Here is a 23001-nt window from a genome sequence, read left to right as displayed (position 1 = left end):
TTATAAGTCATCTTTACATTCATTGTATTTTAAATACAAGGTAGGACTTTTACTGTGAAACAGTACTTCAAACGACAGCAGGACATCTATATCAATACCCACTGATCTCAAAGTGTTCCTACGTATTGCACAGTCCAACCAACTCTACAGAGTTAATAAGCATTTCAAATGACCTTAAACGCAAGCTGGCGAGACGCTAAGCCTAAATCACGCCCACAAAGGTAATATTGTGCTGCAACGCCCAAGCCATTGCTCAGTTTTACTCTTGGAATGTTGGGTATTTTGAACAACTGCACAAACAGCAATGATGTAAACAGTATGTACCACTTCATTTGTTATAAAAGGGGCCTGCATTGTGCAGCTTCGAGGAATGCTGTTGCTTCCCAGACATGAATGTTGAGGGTCACCCTTATCCATTACTCCACCGTGAAAATGCACAGCCAAAGATTCCAAGAACCTTCTCCAAAGGTCTTTACTCTACTGAGGTGTTTATGCCCAGGCAGAGTTTACAAACCTCACTTGTGATTTTGCCATATTTTAATGGAGTTCCAGCCCAAGGGATTGGGGGTACATCGGCTGCAGCTCATAACTTGCTTTATTTCCATTTTGCCTCCTGCCAACACCAGAGCTGTAACCATTGAAAGGGGGCTTGAGTTCTTTTCATTCAACATTTTTATAAGATGTGCCTGTTTGAAGGAAGGTTTCGGTTTGATCGGGGCAAGAAAGCATGAGAATGGTATCTCATGGATCTCAGATTTCTCACTGAAGACACAATTTAAGATTAGAAGGCATGAAAATATGCGACCAACGTAATGAAGGACCCCTCACCACCACATCTTCAGTTTTATCACAGTTTAGCCACAGTGTATTGTTTTCAAAGAAAATGGATAAGACCCGTTCCTGAAGATGAGGATTGGACACTTCCTCCAGTCAGGTGAGGACCTGGCTTTCAAATGCATCGGCGTAAAATAGAAGAAGCATGAGTTCTTGCAGCGATAGACAGGTTGAAGAGGAAAGAGAAGAACCACAGGTTAGAGGTAGAACAGATGAATACAAGGGGTATCAAGAGGTTCACGTGGGAGTGATCTCGTAGAAATGAAATAACCCTGGAAAGGGCAGAGGATCAAACCCCAGAACTGCTCAAGTTGCTGAATGAGTATACCACGTTCCGTGGTACCAGACCCTGCCGAGAGGTTCAGCATTGTAGGGGCCCGAAACGCCGCCTAGGTCGCAAGTCCTCCACAGGTCTCCTAATACTCCCAGAAGGAAGGCGTCCATTCCACGACCATGGCGAGAACCCGCTTGCCTCCGGTGGAGAAGATTGTTCCACGTTGGACGTTGGATAGCCACCAGAGAGTTTCAGATCTTGGCTGGAGCAGGAAGAACAGAGAGACTTTGAATGCTGTAGACAACAGTGGGTGGCATTTCGTTTTATGGAAGTGTTTCACCAGACTTGGAAATGCAGCTCGCGGGCTGTGGACCGGACATTCAAAAATTAGGTTTCCTAATTCAAAATGAATCTGGATTTTATTTTGCCTGTAAACGACAGCTGCACATTTCACATCAATACAATTGCATTTCAATCTTCAGCTTAATTTTATACATCCGTCAATATTCTCTAAAGAATGATTTTGCCAGGGAGGGAGTCTCGGTAAGTATTCACGCCATATAGTTTTGCTAATACAAATCACAATTCTAATACATAACATTTAACAGCCCGTATGACTATCGAAGGCAGTGCAGATTCTAAAGTGCAGACTCCAGCTTTATCTTTTCTTATTAATTAATCTTTTATCACGCGCTTAACACCAGAGACCAATCTCTAAGCGTGGGACCAAGATTCAGACCTGTGTTGCTCTGCGATGTCTTGCTTCCAAGACAAACGCGTTGCCCCTCAGCTATCCTGCCTCCCAAATAAAACATTTGATTCCACACAAAAACACATTACTTCTCTGGAAAGCCGTGGACCTATATTCTAACTGCTATGTATTACATATCATCCTTAAGGGGGATATTATAAGCTAATATTGGTGTATGGGTAAGTGCTGCCTGCCTATGCTGATTCTATTATGGTATGTTTTCCAAGACGTGGGTTAATCTTGCTTGCAAAATTGGCACTGTCCGCTTCAGATATGTTTCACATTTCATTCAGTTGGCAAAGACATTGCATGCTCTATCCCCGGCGTCCAAAAATAGCTACTCAAGACCATTCCAGTGCTAGGACTGAAAATAGGCCGTGGGCGTTAAGTCAGTCTTTTTGGCTGCGCGGGCTATTGACTTCTTACGCAATGAGAGGCCTCCTTTGGGATATTCACAAGATCTATTTCTGTTTGGTCAGTGGTAAAATCATCTCTGTTTTGGAGACGAGCCGATCACCGCTGCATGCATAGTAGAAGGCATTGTCTTAGCCGATTTCTAGAGTTACAGTTTCTTTGGGGGACAGTGACTCCTCCTTTAGACTCATTTATCAAAATCACATTGGCACGGGTGGTAGGAGTTCTTCTCTTGACTGTTCCATAAAGGTATGAGACACGGTGGCTTAGGTGGCTGCCAGCCCTCTGTTGAATGGTCCATACAGCTTCTATATTTCAGAAAGGAGCACACCACCCTCCTCTTCAAGGAATGGCTCCTCCCTAACACCTAAAGCCACATGAAAACTCCACACCTAAGCTGAGGCTGGGCAATCTGCCAACCCAATATTTCCTCCCCTGGTTGTGTGTATATCCCTTGCTGCCAAATTGCCAGCCCTCCCCGATCCCACCTCCCTTGTAGCTTTCCTTCCCTCACTGTGTTTTCCCCCTATGACTTGTAAGGTTTTCAGATGCTTCCTAAAGCTAGGTTTGTGCCATAGATATAATAATAATGACTATTATTATTATAATAATCATTATAATAATAATACAAAGACTGTTGTTTGCTTAGAGGTCCTCCCTTGAATGATCCTTAAATGCATAGATCACTGTTGTTTGTGTGATAGAATTTCTTCACTTGAATGAACCGTACAGGTATAAATCACCATTACATGGTTGGTGATCCTCTCTTGATGATACTTACATGTATGGATCATTGTGTTTTGACTAGCAGGACATCAACTCCATAATTACTATTTAGGTATGGATCACTGCTGTCTGGGTGGTAGCGATCGTCTTTGGAGTAATCCACACAGGTATGAATCACTGTTGCTTGGATGGTAGAGGTCCTCGCTTGAATATTCTATAAAGGTATGAATCACTGTTGCTTAGATGTTAGAGGTCCTCGGTTGAATTATCCGTACAGGTATGAATCACTGTTGCTTGGATGGTAGAGGTCCTTGCTTGAATAATCCGTACAGGTATGAATCACTGTTGCTTGGATGGTAGAGGTCGTTGCTTGAATAGTCCGTACAGGTATGAATCACTGTTGCTTGGATGGTAGAGGTTGTCGCTAGAATAATCTGTACAGGTATGAATCACTGTTGCTTGGATGGTAGAGGTCCTCGCTTGAATAATCTGCACAGGTATGAATCACTGTTGCTTGGATGGTAGAGGTCCTCGCTTGAATAATACATACAGGTACGAATCACCGTTTGCTGGATGGTAGAGGTCCTCGCTTGAATAATACATACAAGTATGAATCACTGTTGGTTGGATGGTAGAGGTCCTCACTTGAATAATACATACAGGTACGAATCACTGTTGGTTGGATGGTAGAGGTCCTCGCTTGAATAATACATACAAGTATGAATCACTGTTGGTTGGATGGTAGAGGTCCTCGCTTGAATAATACATACAGGTACGAATCACTGTTGGTTGGATGGTAGAGGTCCTCGCTTGAATAATACATACAGGTACGAATCACTGTTGGTTGGATGGTAGAGGTCCTCGCTTGAATAATCTGCACAGGTATGAATCACTGTTGCTTGGATGGTAGAGGTCCTCGCTTGAATAATACATACAAGTATGAATCACTGTTGGTTGGATGGTAGAGGTTGTCGCTAGAATAATCTGTACAGGTATGAATCACTGTTGCTTGGATGGTAGAGGTCCTCGCTTGAATAATCTGGACAGGTATGAATCACTCTTGCTTGGCTGGTAGAGGTCCTCGCTTGAATAATCTGCACAGGTATGAATCAATGTTGCTTGGATGGTAGAGGTCCTTGCTTGAATATTCTGTGCAGTTATGAATCAATGTTGCTTGGATGGTAGAGGTCCTCGCTTGAATAATACATACATGTATGAATCACTGTTGGTTGGATAGTAGTGGTCCTCGCTTGAATAAACCGCACAGATATGAATCACTGTTGGTTGGATGGTAGAAGTCCTCGCTTGAATAAACCGCACAGATATGAATCACTGTTGCTTGGATGGTAGAGGTCCCTGCTTGAATAATCTGTGCAGGTATGAATCAATGTTGCTTGGATGGTAGAGGTCCTCGCTTGAATAATACATACAAGTATGAATCACTGTTGGTTGGATGGTAGAGGCCCTCGCTTGAATAAACCGCACAGATATGAATCACTGTTGGTTGGATGGTAGAGGTCCTCGCTTGAATAAACCGCACAGATATGAATCACTGTTGGTTGGATGGTAGAGGTCCCCGCTTGAATAATACATACATGTACGAATCAGTGTTGGTTGGATGGTAGAGGTCCTCGCTTGAATAATACATACAAGTATGAATCACTGTTGGTTGGATGGTAGAGGTCCTTGCTTGAATAAACCGCACAGATATGAATCACTGTTGGTTGGATGGTAGAGGTCCTCGCTTGAATAAACCGCACAGATATGAATCACTGTTGCTTGGATGGTAGAGGTCCTTGCTTGAATAATCTGTGCAGGTATGAATCAATGTTGCTTGGATGGTAGAGGTCCTAGCTTGAATAATACATACAAGTATGAATCACTGTTGGTTGGATGGTAGAGGTCCTCGCTTGAATAAACCGCACAGATATGAATCACTGTTGGTTGGATGGTAGAGGTCCTCGCTTGAATAAACCACACAGATATGAATCACTGTTGGTTGGATGGTAGAGGTCCTCGCTTGAATAATACATACAGGTACGAATCAGTGTTGGTTGGATGGTAGAGGTCCACGCTTGAATAATCCATATAAGTATGAATCACTGTTGGTTGGATGGTAGAGGTCCTCGCTTGAATAATCCATATAAGTATGAATCACTGTTGGTTGGATGGTTCCTCGCTTGAATAAACCGCACAGATATGTATAACGGTTGGTTGGATGGTAGAGGTCCTCGCTTGAATAATCTGCACAGGTATGAATCAATGTTGCTTGGATGGTAGAGGTCCTCGCTTGAATAATCTGCACAGGTATGAATCACTGTTGCTTGGATGGTAGAGGTCGTCGCTTGAGTAGTCCGTACAGGTATGAATCACTGTTGCTTGGATGGTAGAGGTCCTCGCTTGAATAATCTGCACAGGTATGAATCACTGTTGGTTGGATGGTAGAGGTCCTTGCTTGAATAATCTGTGCAGGTATGAATCACTGTTGGTTGGATGGTAGAGGTCCTCGCTTGAATAATCCATAGAGTTATGAATCACCGTTGCTTGATCAGAAGAAGGTCCTCTCTTGGCTGGTAGAGGAGCCTCTCATGAAGTATCCATGCAGGTCTGACTGGTTCTTCAGGCCGATCGGTGGAGCTGCCCATATTTTAGGCCCATCAATTAAAGTTACTAACTCTTGAGCATTCAGGAAGGGGTTCTTGTTGAGCAAGTGGTATACCCATTTGGATCAGTTTGATTGGATATTGGTTTGTCAGACTAACATTTCTGGTTAACACTGTTTCTAATTACAGACAGCTTCAGCTGGTCAGATGTGGTCGTCACATCTTTTCCCCTCACTCCCACGAGGAGCTGTGTCCTTCTCTGGAAGTTAGATACCCCTGCGTGGAGGTCCCTACAACCGCTTTCATTCCTTTTAAATCTCGGTTTATGCTTTTCAGGCAGGAGTTTGGTTCAGATCAGGGTCCCGACCTGACGAAAGAGGTTTATCTTCAGGACATCCACTGCGTGGGCTCCCTATGCAAGCTATACTTCAGGGAGCTGCCGAACCCCCTCCTCACCTACGAACTCTACAAGAAATTCACGGTAAGCCTTTTCTTCTCAATACCTTGACTTGTAATCAATTTTCCCAAGGAATCTTTGCTTTTATGCTAGTCTGAGTCAGAATTTCCTGAGCAAGGAATGTGATCTGAGTTTCCTATTTCTTCTGTTCTCTGTCTTTGCTTGTGCCATTTTCATAGAATAAAATGACTCTTAGCTGTGAGCGATACAACGTCCTTTCGTCCCGTGCTGATATGACATGGAACCCTGTGAGCAAGCTTCTATGCCTATCCCGCAATTTTCCCTTCACTCACCTGTAGTCTGTTATGTTATGGTAAAGTCAGGGACTGAAGATGATGTATCTTGCTAATATGTTCGTTTTCTGATGCTTTTTCTACACAAAGAAAGGGGAAGTTAGTTCCATCGATCAGAATCTTGGACAAATAAAGTATCATCTCCTCCGTTTTTGTTCCACCAGAAAGGAGTGAAAGAAATCAAATAAGAGGAAGAAGAGTGCAGATTTCTAGTTGGTTTATAGCCAGGACGTAGTGCCTTATAATCTCTGCTATTCCATGAGCCTCTCACTCTTCCACTCTCCTATGCAAACCAGCGCATAGAACATCTGTCATTGTGTGTGCTGCACAAATAAATGTTTCATTGAAACAGCTTATTGTCCTGGTAGTTCCTGTAATCTCTTGTTCCAAATATGCCTGCTCTGTATCATTTCTTTAATTGCCTCATATTTTAAATGAATTCACTCTTTCTTGCAAATTATTTTTATTTGCATTTACTGTTATCTTTCTCTATCTGTGGCAGGATGTCATATGTGAGGGTGGAGTAGTGTGTGCTTTTTCATTTTTAGAAAATAATATAGTTCTGTCTCTAAAAGTGAGGTTTGCTAATCAGACTGCCCTAACAGATGAAGGCTGTATAACTGTCAGGCTGTGCCTGTTTCACTTTTATGATTGGGATCACTGCTGGTTTAGTGGCAGAGTGGGACTGAGTAGGAGTTGTATTAAATACTCATCTGGGTACTACTACAGAGCAGTAGTCATTTTGTTATACGGTTTGATGGTATTTGTCCATCTGAGAATTGATTGCGGGAACATTTTCGAAATAAAACAGGCTGCATGCGATTAATTCTAAGAGGATCAAACGCACTCACACCAACCCACACCACCCTCCCTCTAAACCCCATTCCCCAACCCCCTTCCCCACTTACCTGTTTGCTCGCCGCCTGGTCCACTTCAGCCCTGCGGCATCAGATCCGCCCCTCTAACGCGGGTCGGATCTGACGCCGCTGGGTCCCTTTTTCTTCTTTTTTTTCCGGTCCCCCACCGCCAATATTGAGGAAGCGAGGGAAACCCCTGCAATCCCCCAAGGCTAATACATACCAATCCAAGGGAGTGGGGGACACCCATACAACCCACGCTCCCCATGTTCGGTATGTATTAGCCTAACTGATCGTTTTTATTTGATCGAATGGTACTGGACAATTCCGGTTAAATGTATCATTCGATCAAAAAAACCCAAACAATTATGCTAATACCTGTTCTACTGGTAGCTGGCAGACTGCACCTACAGCTTAGTCAGGCAAAATAAAAGATGGTGCAGGCAACATTAGAAACAATGGCAAGGGACTTTTGGTATTTTCGCACAATGAAACTTACCATGGAGTCCGTGAAGGGGTGAAGGTCTAGCTCACTTCCTGATCTGTGTCAGGAAAGGGGACTCTTTCATGGCAGTAATATTAACAAACCCGAAATGCCGAAATTCCTCCAAGCTTTTCAGGAAGCAAGGGTGGTGGAGGAGATCCAGAAGGCCAAAGTGAGACCCCATATACCCATTCTAGTGGGGGGATGTGGTAATCAATTGGGATAGAAACAGTAATAGCTGATCTCGCTATTTTTCCCAAAGGACAGGCAGCATAGGTTTCCAAAGATCCAATGTCTCAGTTAAGTCCTAAGCTTCATTTGGATCTTATGTCTCGGCCAGGTTCTATGGTAGTTTCACTGTGGTGGAGATGTCCTCTAAAAGCTTCTTCTAGAGGAAAGGAGGGTGGGCCCTAGCAGAGTGGCTGGAAGAGGGGCAGAAAGAGAAGGATTGTGTGATGTTACGTAAGTTAGAACTTGAGGAACAGAGGCAAATCTGCAAACAGATCTGGAGGAAAGTGTTTCAAGTGGTGGCAGCTGTTGAAAGCCCGGGCGCCACCTCCTCAAGGTCTGAGTCCAGACATATGAGGTGGGGAAAGACATCTTTGAATGGTTTGAAACACAAGAGTTAGCCTTCCAGCTGCAGGACATGAAAGAAGGATTGGTGGGTGCAGCCATGAGGCGTCACTTACCAACACGGAGCACCAATGTCATCATTTAATTAGCTTCAGAGTAGAGGAACGTTTATTCCAAAATGAAGTCTGCAATCTTCAGGAATGTTTGCAAGGCTCCAGAGAAATTACTTAGGAGTTTTAGAGAAACTCCCAAAAACAGAAAATCAGATTATTTAGGTGTTTACACATTTGTCCTCAAAGTATCTAAATGAATGAGTCACTGGTAACAATTTGGACACATTTGAGGGAATGTATAATTTGGTCACTTGTGAGCTTATTTGCAAGAATTGCGAGGCAGAGTTAAAGCAGCATCTAGTGGACAAGAATATCACAGACCATAGGGAGCTTTGAAAAGCTGCAAGTATGTAAGTACGCAAGTCCATATAAAGGCCCAGGTGAGCACACCCAAATCCCAAAATCTGAGAAAACCCAGCCACATGGCTCATCAGTGCCCAGATAAAAGAACAGCTGTGCCACTGCTAACACTGGGGCACCAATATCCTCAACACCTAAAGGATGTTTCTGTGTAGAGCCATGGCCCATAGGAAAAGGAGATGCATCCAGTAGGGCTAGACCAAAAGTAACCATAGTCACTGATGGCATCGTGGAGGAGGCCATCATCACCGTGGGCATCCACGCAGATGAATTCCACCAGGCCAGGGAGCGGTTGACTATTCCCTTATCACTCTGAGTGGGAAAAGTAGCAGGTCCACAAAGGATGACCCAATTCCTGAAAACACCCAGGTCTTTTTGGAACTGAGGTCCTGCGTCTCCTGACCGAGCAGCTAGTTGCACCACTGTAAGGCGATGGTGGGTGCAGTATGTCGGTTTCTCCTTCACGCACTGAACATTGCCCGCAGAAGAAGAAAGATCATCTTAACAAACCTCATCTCGCATTGCAGCAAGATGTTCATGGTGGTAACATCTTCCTGGCCTTTATCTCGGGCCCATGAATCAAGCTTCTGGCTCCATAACCTCTGGTGTTGCCCGCAGCCGTGGGCAATACCGCTTAATGGGACATCATGGAAACTGCCTTAGAGACAGTAAGGACTAAGGTGTACTTTATGCCTCGGGAGAGGAATGTGGTAGTCCCCTGTCAGACAACCAGCTGGAGTGGTGGGTCCTATCTCCTAGACATGTGATCTTTTGGGGGGCTCTGAAGAACAGGTGCAGTGGAGTGAGGGTTAAAGGGTACTCGTGAGAGTGTGGTGAAGTCAGGAGCTCGGGGATAGTGAAGATAGCTGGGACCGAGGCTGCTCTACATGAACCCGGGCTGGTGAGCAGATAGAAAACATCCCTAGGAGGCAAGAAATCAGAGTCACTTTTAGGTGCCGTGAGATACCGTTGCTCTGACAATTAGAGCAGAGGGGTCTCTTCTTCAAAGGAGCGGATATGGCTAGTGGGGGCTGGGCTGGAAGGGGACAATGGAATGTGTTTGGTCTGTGACTCTGTCCATACATAACTCACGCTCCTGCCCACCTATTGTGAGGTCTTGAACTGGCGCAGTTCCAGTGTTTATCAGAGGGGCTTCACTTGACTCCAGATCCATCTTTACGTGATCTTCTATTTGCAAACGACTGCTAATTGAGGCAGCAACACGAGATATCACCCAATCACAGAAAGTGTTACTGACTCTCCCTCCCCCTCTCGTAATTGCAAGTTAAAGTCCTCTCTGTATCGTAAGGAATCCAGAAGATCAAAGAGGGTGAACTGACCTGCTCAAACCAATCCAATATTGTCAATTATTCCACCAAAAATATCGATTTTATTTTGTTTGCCACCTCAAGATGTCTGACCACCTACACTCACTGGCATGTTTACAACAGGAGCGGCTTCTCCTTAATGGACCCTACACGCCATCCTTCTTTGCCTAGTCCCTAGGGTAGGGTTCGTCTGGGATAAAGTTGAATAGCCTAATGTGCCACGCAACCTTGCTCTTCAACCTATTCATCCAGATCCTTTTCAGGACTCAAAATGTCTTCCATTTTCAGAAACGTGTATTCGCAGTGCTTGTGTCTAATTTAATGTAATGTATACTCTTTTCTCCTTGTGACAGTATTTATACGATTGTGATATAAAAATCACTGGAAAACAAAACCGCCAAGTATTTCTTTTCATCAACAACTATTACAAGATGGGCCTCATTATAAGTTTGCCGTTCCGGAAACAATGGTTCCGGTGAGCTTACCGGCACCCTTGTTTCCGGACCGGCAAACTATGAGCCTGCCTGGCGGAGACGTTGTGCCTGACTGGTTTGACCCAGCCAGGCTCAGCAACCACAGTAGGCAGACCGGTCACGGAAGCACTGTCACTGTTAGCAACGATGCCTGTGCTTCCGTGTCCCCACTCCCATAGAGTCCAATGGGAATGGGGACTTACATTTTACCGGCGCATGACTTCCCGGGTCTCTGGACTTGGAATCTCCTGGTAGCACCGGGAAGTCAGACGCTGGTAACATTTTACGAGTCCGGCCGCAATCCGCCGTTAGCACCGGCAAAGATACTGTCAAAATCGCAATGAGTCCCACTAGCTTCAATGATCACTTCTACAAAGGTGGATGAAATAAGCCTACTCCGGCTGTACTTTTCAAACTCAGAACGCACAGTGAGTTGCAGGTGCAAGATCTTTTTTTTTACATAGCGCGTTTTAGATTTGTAGTGTTGAGTAACGTGCCGCAATGTCACAGACAAAACCACACTTTTCCTCTGTTGCCACTTCCCCTTCCATACCGATGTATTCTGGTAATTGTAGAATTGAACAAGCTGGTGATCTATCAAAAAATTAGGGGCCTCTAAGTTTACCGCCATCCGGGGACAGACCTAAGCCTTGCAATCTGTGTACCCGGAGACACCATCTTGAGTCTCGCGGCTGCAAACTGATGCTGGTTGGTGCTGTGGCATTCAAAACAGGATCAAAGGAACATGATTAAATCCATTTCCATTTGGCCTGTAACTACATATTTGGGTCAAGAAAACTGAAGGAATCCCTTCTCAAAATGATGAGATCATCATGTGAGGACTTTAATAGATGAACAAGAGCACACATGGATGAACGTGATTTCAAGCTATTTTGTGAACATTATGAACGAATATTGAGATGTGAAGGAAATGGCATGTATTTTATACATACTGGTCTCAACATTTTAATATTAGGAGGTATATCATTTTAATTGATGAACACTCAACATATCAACTGTGTATTTAAGGATCCAAATGGAAAAAGGACCCACACATAAATTGTTTGTTTGTTTGTTTTACTATTTATAAAGCGCTCCTCACCCGTAGGCATCTGGGCACATTACAAGAATATGCAGTTTCGTAGTTGCAACATAGAGTATTACAATGTATGATAAAATATAATGTAGTACAGAACTATACAAGAGTAAGGGATAATATACAATATGACATAGTACAGATATATGCATGATTATAGTACAGTCCACTAGGGTGTAAGGCAAGATCTGGTGAGTGTTGACAATAGGGCTACAGTAGTATACTGAGATACACCGTAGGCGCTGAATAAATTATGGTTGTAGACGGCTAGCAGTGTGGGAGGTCTTTGGAGATGAGCCAAAGTTTGAGGCTTTTCCTGAATTGAAGGAAGGATTGGTCTGATCTTAAGGTGGTGGGTAGGGAGTTCCATGACGGGGATGCTACTACCACCTACTTTCTTCAGTCTTAACCTGGGGACTCTAAGGCAACCTGAGTTACAAGATCTAGTGGTTCGGGAGGGATTATTCCTGGTGAATGTTTCGGTAAGGTACTGAGAGGCTGCATTATTGAGGCATTTGTGTGTAAGGGAGGCTGTTTTGAGTTGGATTAGCCCTGGATGGATAACCAATGGTTGTCTCGTCTGATCATTGAGATGTGTTGTCCAAATTGCATGAACTATTATGTACCAACACAACATAAATTACGTTAATTTGTCCTGAAGAAGGTGGGCATGTACATTGCCTAGCCCTTTTGCGCCGAAACGCATGCAGGTAGACATTTATGTATTTGTGTTTGACATTTTTATATTTGTGTTGAGAATTGCTTAGTCATTGGTTGGCTTCTATGTGCTTGACAATAGTGCATTGTGGAGACTGAAGAATGAATGAGTGTGCATGTATTACAGATGCACCTGCAAGTAACCACACGCCAGAGCTGAAAGCTAAAGAAAAATTTAAAAAAGGAAAAAAAGTACCTTTCTTCAATCCTGTGAAGCTGCATCGGGAGCTGGAGTCCGTTTTCAGTATCGATTCCGAATCAACACAGAAAACGGACACCTGTTCTCTATGCAGCATCACAGGACTGAAGAAAGGTACTTTTCCTATTTTCTATGTTTTGGTATTTTTCCTTATCCTTTAGACCCCACATGTGGTTACTCATGGGTGCCTAAGGTGGCATGGGGAGGGGACGGGGAACCATGGAGTTGCAGGGCGAGGGGCATGTGACACTAGAGATCTCGGAACGAAGGATTATACCAGAGAATAAAGCCCGCGGCCCGAGCTCCCTGATTGGCTAGCGCCCTGACCCAGCATTCGAATGGCTGGTGTAAGGCTTCTGTCCTAACATCCCATTGTGTCTCCTTTGTCTTTCCTTATTTTAAACAGAATATTCTACCATCAGTGGGTGAAATGTTCCAACACCAAAATGCCCCCCTCCTCATGACATTATCAGATGGTCACGTCCCTTGGTCCATTATCTTGGGCGCATGGCAGTTTCCACATGGTAATGCCCTTCAAATATGGCATTATTGTTTAATTAAGCAATATAAATACAAAATGTATGAAGATACATTAGAAATCAAATTATGAACACATTTTGGCTATCCTTTTGTTAATTATAATATTGGTCTTGGTCCAACAGTTGGCCATTAGTATTTTGAGCTAAATGATGTTGATTTCCCTTGGAAACAGTTTTTGAATATATTGGTCCAATATTGAACCGCCCAGTTGCGTATCACAAAAGGAAGTTGTGTCATCTAGACAATGCAGTGAGGGGCCGCCAAGCTAACTAGAGACACACCTGTGATTGGGAGCGATCTCTGGGGCCCTGAATAGTGAGGGGCCCCTGCACTCCAGGGGCTGCAGAGGCATCCATTAAACACTCAGAGCCATCTGGAGTACGAGTGTCAGGATGACAGTGGATTGTAAAGCAACAGCCCAACTCTGGACCCATGTGGTGGTGCAAAGTCACACCTACCATGGGGAATGTTGGTTTTGCTACATGGATCCACTCCCCAGGGGTACCCGAGACCTCCTTCCCATCCAGCGTGCCAGCTCTGTAGGTAGCCCATGCCCAGGAGCAAGCATGCATGCGTGTGGGCAAGGGCAGAAGAGTATGGAAAACAAGAGGCCGAGCTGTGGCACGGCACTCGCGCGGCAAGCCGGCAAGAATCAAGTCACCTTCCACAGCAGTGCTGGAGAGCGTGAAGCCATCTGTGAGTAAAGTGTTAGAAGGGTGCAATACAAACACGCTCCTTAGAAGGATAGCTGGCAAGTCGCTCTGCCAACTCACCCATGCAGCTGTTTGTGGTCCAGCCCAGGCGGCTCTCCCCCGTGGTCAGGCCCTGTCAGCATCTCCCACACTGTGTCCTGTCTGCTTGATGTCACGCCATGCCTGCCCCTTCTTGCTTGGGTTTAAGGCTTTCAGCGTATTCTGTGGTTTATGTTGCCAGCTGCCACTGGTAGTCCTGCCTAACCGGTTTATTGATTTGCAAATGTATTTAGAACCCAAGAAGCACATAATGGGGGATGTGTCTTCAGTCCCATTGTTATTATATTATTGGACCATATACCCCTGCAGAACGAGAATAGTCAAGTCTTTGAAAAAAATGAAACTATCCCTACAGGCCACTTGGGGGTCTTACTGTATCAGGGCTATAATGGGATTAAAGAGCTGCACTTGGCACATAAGGGCAGCAGCAGTGAGGCAATACTGTATATATGGTGACCAGACTAGCCCCATGGCGACATTATTGGGTCATTAGAGGTTGCACATGTGGCGTCATACCTTGAACATATGGTGACTGTATCAGGCATTGTATGGCACTATTAGAGGCTGCACCTAGTGTATGATGGCAGTACCTGTATATGGGGGCGATGACGCCAATAAAGTGGTCACATGATCAGGCCCGGACACATTTCCCAAGTGTTGCCTAGCTTTCCAGAGTTACTGACACCATTTGGAGTACATCGGTGCTGGAGCCCGCCCAGTGGTTCAGAGTAACCTGACATGACAATGGGCCTCATTGTAAGTGGGGCAGTGATATGATATGATATCATATTTTATTAATATCGCGCTCGTACATATGTGTTTCAGAGCGCGACCAGTCAAAGTGAGGGGAACAGGGGAGAAACATAAACAACGAATGATGCAGTAATACCGTGTACCACCACATTACCGCAACGCCAAACTACGAGTTTGGGGGTAAGGTGGAGGAAAAACCTCCAGCAAGAAGCTACACCATACTGCCCAAAATTGGCCAATTTGGCGGAATTAGCACTGGTGGAATTACCGCCAAGTATAATACTCCATAAATTCTCCTTGGAGTCCTGTGGACTCCATTTAATGGGGACTCACACTGCCTACCGCCATGTGCAATCTGCTGGACCAAGTGCTGGTAACGGTGTTACAGTTTGGTGGTATCTCTGTGGATTTACCATCAAAATACCACCAAACTTGTAATTAGTCTGAATGTCTGGAAAATCATGATATTTTCTGCCCATATGATGGCAGACTCTGTCGTACAGTGTGACTGACCAAGCATATGATGGCAGTACATAACAAAATGCCTATCAGCACGAGACGATGTAATTCAATAATAAGAGAGAACATGATTGAGTGGATAAGATGCAAACGAGGGCAGGATAACTGCCTTGATAGAATTGAATTAGTATTAGGGATCAATCCCTTGTCGATGGACTTATGGCGATGGACGCGACATCATATCCCCCTCAAGGTTAATTGATACAATTTAGTCCTACTCTATTCTTTATGCCCATGAGATTGCCCTGTGATCATATGGAAGAGCAGATTATTGAAATGGATTGACATACTCCCGCCATACAGTCAAAATCTTCCACCCAGCGCCTTGATACCGGATGTTTTGATATAGAATTTATCTCATGGAACATAGCAGGTGTAATGGGGACATGGGGGGATGAGGATTGGCACGGTTTTTCAGGAGAATTTTATATTCTGTGTTTCTAAGCAACCTGGTTGCTAGACGAAAGAGACAAACAAGGCTATTCCTGTCTTTCCACACCCACACAAAAAGTGAAAATGGGCCGCCCGAGTGGTCGTATGTTAAGGATTACCTGAAACGCAAGTTTCGGTGACTTACTTCAACCTTCATGAACATCCTAATAATTAGTTGGAACACAGATGACAGTGCGGCAGTCCTTTTGTTCAACCTATATCGCCAACCGACAGAGAAAGCAGTCGAGGACTTGATTGCTCACAACAAAGGTTTGGAGTCGCTTGCCAACACCTTATCTAGTATGAAAGTGCTTATCGTGTTGGTGGGTGACTTCAACACTCGACTAGAGATGGTCGAGCAATACAATTTTCTATTAGAACACCATGACAAATTTTGGGTAGTTTGCTTCCTCCACTGTACACCTCACTGAAATCATGCTCTCAAAATGATAGAATATCTTCTAACAAGAGGTTTTAGACCATGTAATGGCACATTCGAGAGCAACATTCCTGCCAAACCCAAATTCCATACTCTTACTAGACAGTCGCACATAGACTTTGTACTGACGACTTTGGGGAGTTGGAAGGTAGCACGAGATTTCAAAGTTATAAATCGTGTAGAAAGTGACCACACTCCACTTCATCTTACATTACCTGGTGCCCATAGGACTTCAAAAACTCTTCTATCCTCTGTAATTTCACTTCAAACAAATAAGAAGGAGAGTAAAATGGAAGTCGATCGAATCCCAGGACAAGATCCAGACCTATATGACTCGTTAATTCCAAGTCTTGAAAACATCTTAACCCAACAAAATGTTATCTCTCCTGAAGGGTGTGGGACTCAATAGGCAATGCAGTAAGACTCTTTGTTACAAAACAATGCTCAGTAATCAAAAGAAGAAATTCCAGTTGTCAAAGCTGGTTTGACCACAAATGTAAGCTTTCTAAGCAAAGTCTACTATGTCCCTTAAAACCATCTGGCAACAGAAATCTCACCTCTATCAGATGTCTAAGACTTTACTATAAAACACTGATAGATGCAAAAAGAAAGAATTTAATTGTGAAATGGGTGGGTCTATTTGGAACAATACATAAAAAAGGTTTAGATCTTTTTGGAAAATAGTCACCCAAAGTTCAGATGAGAACCGTATATCCCTTGACACTACATCACCCACGACTAATGGACATCCCACTTTAGTTCCATACATTGTAAACTTGGTAGGGCCAGTGATCCCGATATTCCCTATACTCTACTGTGCTCCTCCTATTAACTGCTCAGGCTCACCGTTTCTTTCAAAGAGGTAGAAGCAGCAGTGGATTCCCAAAAAAAACAATGGAGCCCGTGGAATTGGTTCTATTCCAGCAGAGCTCTTCCTTAAACAAAAGTCAATCTGGATTCAGGTTTCTCGGAAACTATCTAATAGCATTTCATCGGATGAACACATTCGATTATCATGGAGAGGCGCTCTAATAGTTCCTGTCCATAACAAAGGGAGCCGCTGTGATCCATCCAATTACCATCCAATTTCACTGATTGACATCAGGGCTAAAATCTTTGCCAACTTTCTTTCAAAGAGACTAGAAGATTGGATGATTAATAGCAGCATACTCACAGACCTACAAGCAGTTTTCAGAACAGGAGTCAGCCCTCTTGATCAACTTTTCAGATTATTCGTAATAAACGAAAAGTTTACTAAACTCATGAACCAAACAGTATATTTAAGGTTTGTTGATCTTCGTATGTCATTTGATTCCATACCAAGAGATCTTTTATGGCAACATATGCATTATTTCAGTGTTCCTTCTGACTTAACCGAATTAATTAAGAATCTTGACTCCTGCAAATTTTCCCTAGTCCGTTATGGCTCGGGTGCTGAAGTTACAGAGCCATTTCCCATTGGTAGAGGCGTAAGCCATGGATGCTCCCTGGCACCAACTCCTTTTAATTTGTACATCAATAAATTAGCAAATGAACTGGACCAGTTGGAGATAGATGCCCCTGCCCTAAACAATAGGAACAATTGAATGATCCTGTTCTCTGACAATACTGTTTTGATCAGCCAAACTTGAAGCAGTATTCAACACGCAATTGAAGCCTTCACTAATATTTATCTAAGATAGGTTTGGAAACCAGTCATAAAAAGACAAAGGTCATGATTTGGGCCAAAAAGAAAAAACTGCTCCGCCATTATACTTCAGCAATATTCTTATTGAAAGAGTTAGTCATTACGACTACATAGGTGTAAGACCCTAGCTTACTCCAGACATGGAAATGCGGATAGCAAATTTTCTAAAAAAATATGGAAGTAAATCAATAAATTGACCCATTGACCTAACTCCTGGCCTTACACGTAACTGAACTATGGGGCAGCTGTAATCGTTCATGTTTAGAGCATACACAGATTGCCACCTTAACCAAATAACTTTTGCTTGCCACGATCACCCTCTCTTTACCCTTGCGCTTGGAGTTAGGCATCAATGGTGTTTGCTACGATTAAAAATTAACACACCTGACTATCTACTGGGGGGATCTAGCAGATATCCTAGCCCAGCAAGGAGCACAAAGCCTATCCTGGGCACGACAAGTTCGAGAGAAATGTTGTCCGAATCAATCAATCCGAATCATCAATATCAATGGTGTGCCTACAAATACTCCTGTACCAGTAGCTAAACCACTGATTCTTCAGTGCTACAAATAATGGCACTATGCTAAGTTATTAGCAAAGATCTTCCAGACAGGTATTATCTCAATATGTTCATAACATAAAACATGTTATGGTATCGAGTGTTACTTACTCTCTATTGAAGGTAGAGAAGCAAGAACCGATATTTTAATGGGACTCAGAAGGGCTGCAATACATTAAAGGGGAGTTGCAATATTGCAGGCCTTCGATATTTTAATGGGACTTTACTTGCACTTCTCAGAAGGGCTGCAATACATAAAAGGGGGAGTTTCAATGTTGCAGGCCTCCAACTTTTTGATGGTACTTTACTTGCACTTCTCAGAAGGGCTGCGATACATAAAAGGGGGAGTTTCAATGTTGCAGGCCTCCAATTTTTTGATGGGACTTTACTTGCACTTCTCAGAAGAGCTGCAATACATAAAAAGGGGGAGTTTCAATGTTGCAGGCCTCCAATTTTTGGATGGGACTTTACTTGCACTTCTCAGAAGGGCTGCAATACATAAAAGGGGGAGTTTCTATGATGCAGGCCTCCAATTTTTTGATGGGACTTTACTTGCACTTCTCAGAAGGGCTGCAATACATAAAAGGGGGAGTTTCAATGTTGCAGGCCTCCAATTTTTTGATGGGACTCTACTTGCACTTCCCAGAAGGCTTTCGGAAGCTAAAAGGAGAGTAAGTGCACTGCTCTGCTATGATACATTTTATGACACAGTAATGGCATGTATCTACGTGGCTGCAATACTTGCATGGAGCATCTCTGCACTTAACAGTAGGGATGCAATATTTAATGGGACAGTGCTGGCCCTTCCCAGAAGGGCTGTAATATTACAATGGGCAAGTACAGATATTCCACAACAGAGCTGTGGTGTTTTAAAGTGGTGAACTGGCCCTGCACAGAAAAGCTGCAGTGCGCCAACGGGGGATACCGCCGAGATGCCTTCGGGCGTAAGTGCGCGTTACAAGTAATCATAGCACAACAGGATTACAGGATTTCTCAGAAGGGGTACAATAGTTACAATCGTACAGAACCAGCATGTCTAGAAGGAACAACAGTGGTGGCACTTTCCTGCTCGATGTCTGTACTTTTCAGAAGGGCTGCAATACTTAAATAGAGGAGGACCCAAACTTCTCAGCAGGGATGCGTTACTTTTAATGTCTGGTTCAATCATTTTTGGGATATGGTGGAACAGCCTTTGGAGGGTACAGGAGGATCTGGATGAATGTATCCAGCTAAAGAAAATGAAAGATACTTCCAAATGTATATATGTAAGAATATCCCGTGAGATATATAAGCATGCTCAGCTTGAAATCATAAAGACCCAATCATGTCTACAATATTGGGAGGATAGCTCAGACTCACTGCGCTCGCTTTGGAAGCAAGATGGTGCGAAGCAACTCAGGTTCGATCCCTGAGTCTGCGCTTAGAAACCTCTGGGTATTAAGCATGTTATAAATAACCAATTACAATTCAATATCACAGTAAAGAATGAAGCACAGACCCTCATGATGACCCACCGAAATCACATGTGGTGAAACACGTGTAGAGGAGAGAGGATACATTTGAGGACAAATCCTTATAAGGACAAAATATTATGAGGATACATCATGACAACATACTAAGATGTGAATACTTTGGCAAACCGATATCGTTCACAAGGAACACAATAATGCATGTGTGATATTATGAAACTTATGAAGGTTTGTTTGAAACATTGTACATTTTTGTACAGGGGATCCAAGGATGGAGTGATAACATAAGGGATAGTTGTTTAAAGAACAAATTATAACTTTTTTCTGAACAACTCTGAGTTGGGTAAGAAACTAGATAAAAAGAAAATGGGCCCGATTCATGGAATATTTGCACGGTTCAAAGTGACTTTGCACTGCCGACACAAACCCTGATTCATGGACGTGTGCAAAGTGTATTTTTGCAGTGCAAAGTCCGGGCAAAGTCAGCGCATGGCCATTTTTGCAGTACAAAATGACTTTGCCCGGACTTTGCACAGCAAAAATACACTTTGCACAGTTCCATGAATCAGGGTTTGTGTACACTTTGAACGGACAGATATTCCATGAATCGGGCCCAATGTATTTTTTACTAAAAGGAGCAAGGAAACTACTTTATCTTTGTCTGGTGCAAAATCCAGCCCTCAACACCTGTAGGACTATTTGTTAAGTATTGGGAAGACACACCGCTTTGGGTTGAGCTTTTTTTGTTGTAATAGTGTTGTAATAGTGAACGATGGAAGTAGAAGCTGTAAGCGATATTCAATCAACACTACAGCTAAGTCAATGCCTAGTCTGGGATGCTGAGGAAAACCCTTATTGATGTATTTTTATGTCCAGTTCAGTACACTGGATGACAACCCTTGTATAACACCCCCCTCTTAGAATCCCCCTGACCCCACTGAGCCAAGAAGTAGGTTTGTTTTGCAAATTAAAAGGTTTATTTGAAAATGTAAACAATATATACATATCACACTTTATAATAAATTAATATCTGATAGTACACTTAGACATATGATGTTGATCAACAATGGGTAATCTGGCACTAGCACACTTCTTTACAATCAATGAGGAGTTAGTATAGGATGGATAAAGTAGCAAAAATACTTTTATGGTTTCAAGGGAAAAGCAATGAGGAAAAAAATGCAGTACAGAAATACTTGATATGATTTTAGCAAAAGATAAGATAATCACTTTTTCTCTGGCAATTCACCCCCTTCCCCTATGCAATGTAAGAAATGGAAGGAGATGGAAAGAGGAGCACACAGTTCTCAGGAATGCAATCAAATACAATACGAAATTCAGTTCCCCCCCAGCAAGCTTAGAGGAAACAGGTAGGAGTTTGAAACACAGGCCCAAAATGCTTTTTAAATGTGATGGCAATGGATGGGAAAATGTGCCAACTGATTTGAATTCGCTCTAGAGCATGGGTGCACAACATACGACCCGCGGGCCAAGTGCGGCCCGTGATGCTGCTGGATGCGGCCCGGCAGGGTTGAAGACTTTCCTAATGGAAGGCGGCCCGCAAGCAGCAAATGTCGCCCTCCATTAAGAAAGTCTTTGTTTTCCTTGCCGGGCCGTGAGTCACGCGGTGTGTGTGTGTATGCTGCAGGGAAGCTGGGGCTCAGTGACCTAATCTGCCCTGGCAGGGGTGCAGAGTAGGGGGGGCTGCGGGGCCCTCCTCCCCCCCCCCGGCAGAATGAAGTCGGGGCTGAGCAATCCCCACCCCCCCACGGGCCGCACAGAAGAGGGGCAGTATGGATGGCCCTTTGTTCCATCCATACTGTCTCTCTCTGGCGGCCCGGGTAAAAGCCGGAGAAAAAAGATGTTTAAAAATGGAGGGACGGATGCAAAGCAAGAGGCTCTTGTTTTGCATCTGTCCCTCCATTTCTAAAAATCGTTTTGGGTTGGGTATACTTCTACATCTGTGCACCGGGGTGCACAGATGTAGAGGTACACCCAACCCAAAACGATTTGGGCAGTGCCAGAAGCCTCGCCAGCGTTCCAGGACGTCTGGGTAAGTACATGGTGGGGGGGCTGTATGTTTGTGTGTGTCTGTCTCGGCTCCATCCTGTGTTTTTTGTTTTTGTATATATGTTGAGATGCGGAGGTGGGGGTGTGTGTCGGGTGTGTATGGGTGTGTTTGTATTTGTATGTCTGCATTGTATGTTGAGATGCGGAGGTGGGGGGTGTCGGGTGTCTATGGGTGTGTTTGTATTTGTATGTCTGCAGTGTATGTTGAGATGCGGGGGTGGGGTGTGTGTCGGGTCTGCTTGAATGTGTTTGTGTGCAAGTGCAGTGTATGTTGAGATGCGGGGGTGGGGTGTGTCGGGTCTGCCTGAATGTGTTTGTGTGCAAGTGCAGTGTATGTTGAGATGCGGGGGTGTGGTGTGTGTCGGGTCTGCCTGAATGTGTTTGTGTGCAAGTTCAGTGTATGTTGAGATGCGGGGGTGGGGTGTGTGTCAGGTCTGCCTGAATGTGTTTGTGTGCAAGTTCAGTGTATGCTGAGATGCGGGGGTGGGGTGTGTGTCGGGTCTGCCTGAATGTGTTTGTGTGCAAGTGCAGTGTATGTTGAGATGCGGAGAGGGGGTGTGTGTCGGGTCTGCCTGAATGTGTTTGTGTGCAAGTGCAGTGTGTATTGAGATGCGGACGGGGGGTGTGTGTCGGGTCTGCCTGAATGTTTGTTGTTGTGTGAAAGTGCATGTTGAGATGCGGGTGTGGGGTGTGTGTCGGGTCTGCCTGAATGTGTTTGTGGGCAAGTGCAGTGTATGTTGAGATGTGGGGGGGTGGTGGGGTCGGGTCTGCCTGAATGTGTTTGTGTGCAAGTGCAGTGTATGTTGAGATGCTGGGAGGGTGGGGGTGGGAGGGCTGGAGGGGTGGGGTCGGGTCTGCCTGAATGTTTGTTGTTGTTGTGTGCACGTTTAGTGTATGTTGAGATGTGGGGGGTCCGAGTCTGTATGCGTGCATGCTTGCGAGTTTGTGTGCTGAGTTGGGGGGGCTCGAGTTTGTATGGGTGCATGGTGTATGCTTGTGGGTTTGTGTGCTGAGTTGGGGGTGGGGGGTTCGGGTCTGTATGGGTGCATGGTGTATGCTTGTGGGTTTGTGTGCTGAGTTGGGGGGTGGGGGTTCGGGTCTGTATGGGTGCATGGTGTATACTTGTTAGTTTGTATGCAGGGGTGGGGGGGTTGGGGTCTGTATGAGTATGGGGCATAGTGTTTGCATGAGGGGTGGGTGTCATGGGGCATAGTGTTTGGTTGAGGGGT

At 44.3% G+C, this 23001-nt stretch overlaps 1 protein-coding gene across 1 annotated transcript in view; it reads left to right on the top strand.

The window, feature by feature from the left end:
- ARHGAP31 (Rho GTPase activating protein 31) overlaps positions 1 to 23001 on the top strand; it is a 603437-nt gene that overhangs the window by 299831 nt on the left and 280605 nt on the right. The window contains exon 3 of the mRNA XM_069635924.1: positions 5939 to 6083. Coding sequence (XP_069492025.1) covers positions 5939 to 6083 — 145 coding nt within the window. The remainder of the gene's footprint in view (positions 1 to 5938; positions 6084 to 23001) is intronic.

Source organism: Ambystoma mexicanum, chromosome 7p (assembly GCF_040938575.1).
Source record: "Ambystoma mexicanum isolate Mex_15411 chromosome 7p, UKY_AmexF1_1, whole genome shotgun sequence".
Lineage (NCBI taxonomy): Eukaryota > Metazoa > Chordata > Amphibia > Caudata > Ambystomatidae > Ambystoma > Ambystoma mexicanum.
This window is presented reverse-complemented; position numbering and strand designations above follow the sequence as displayed.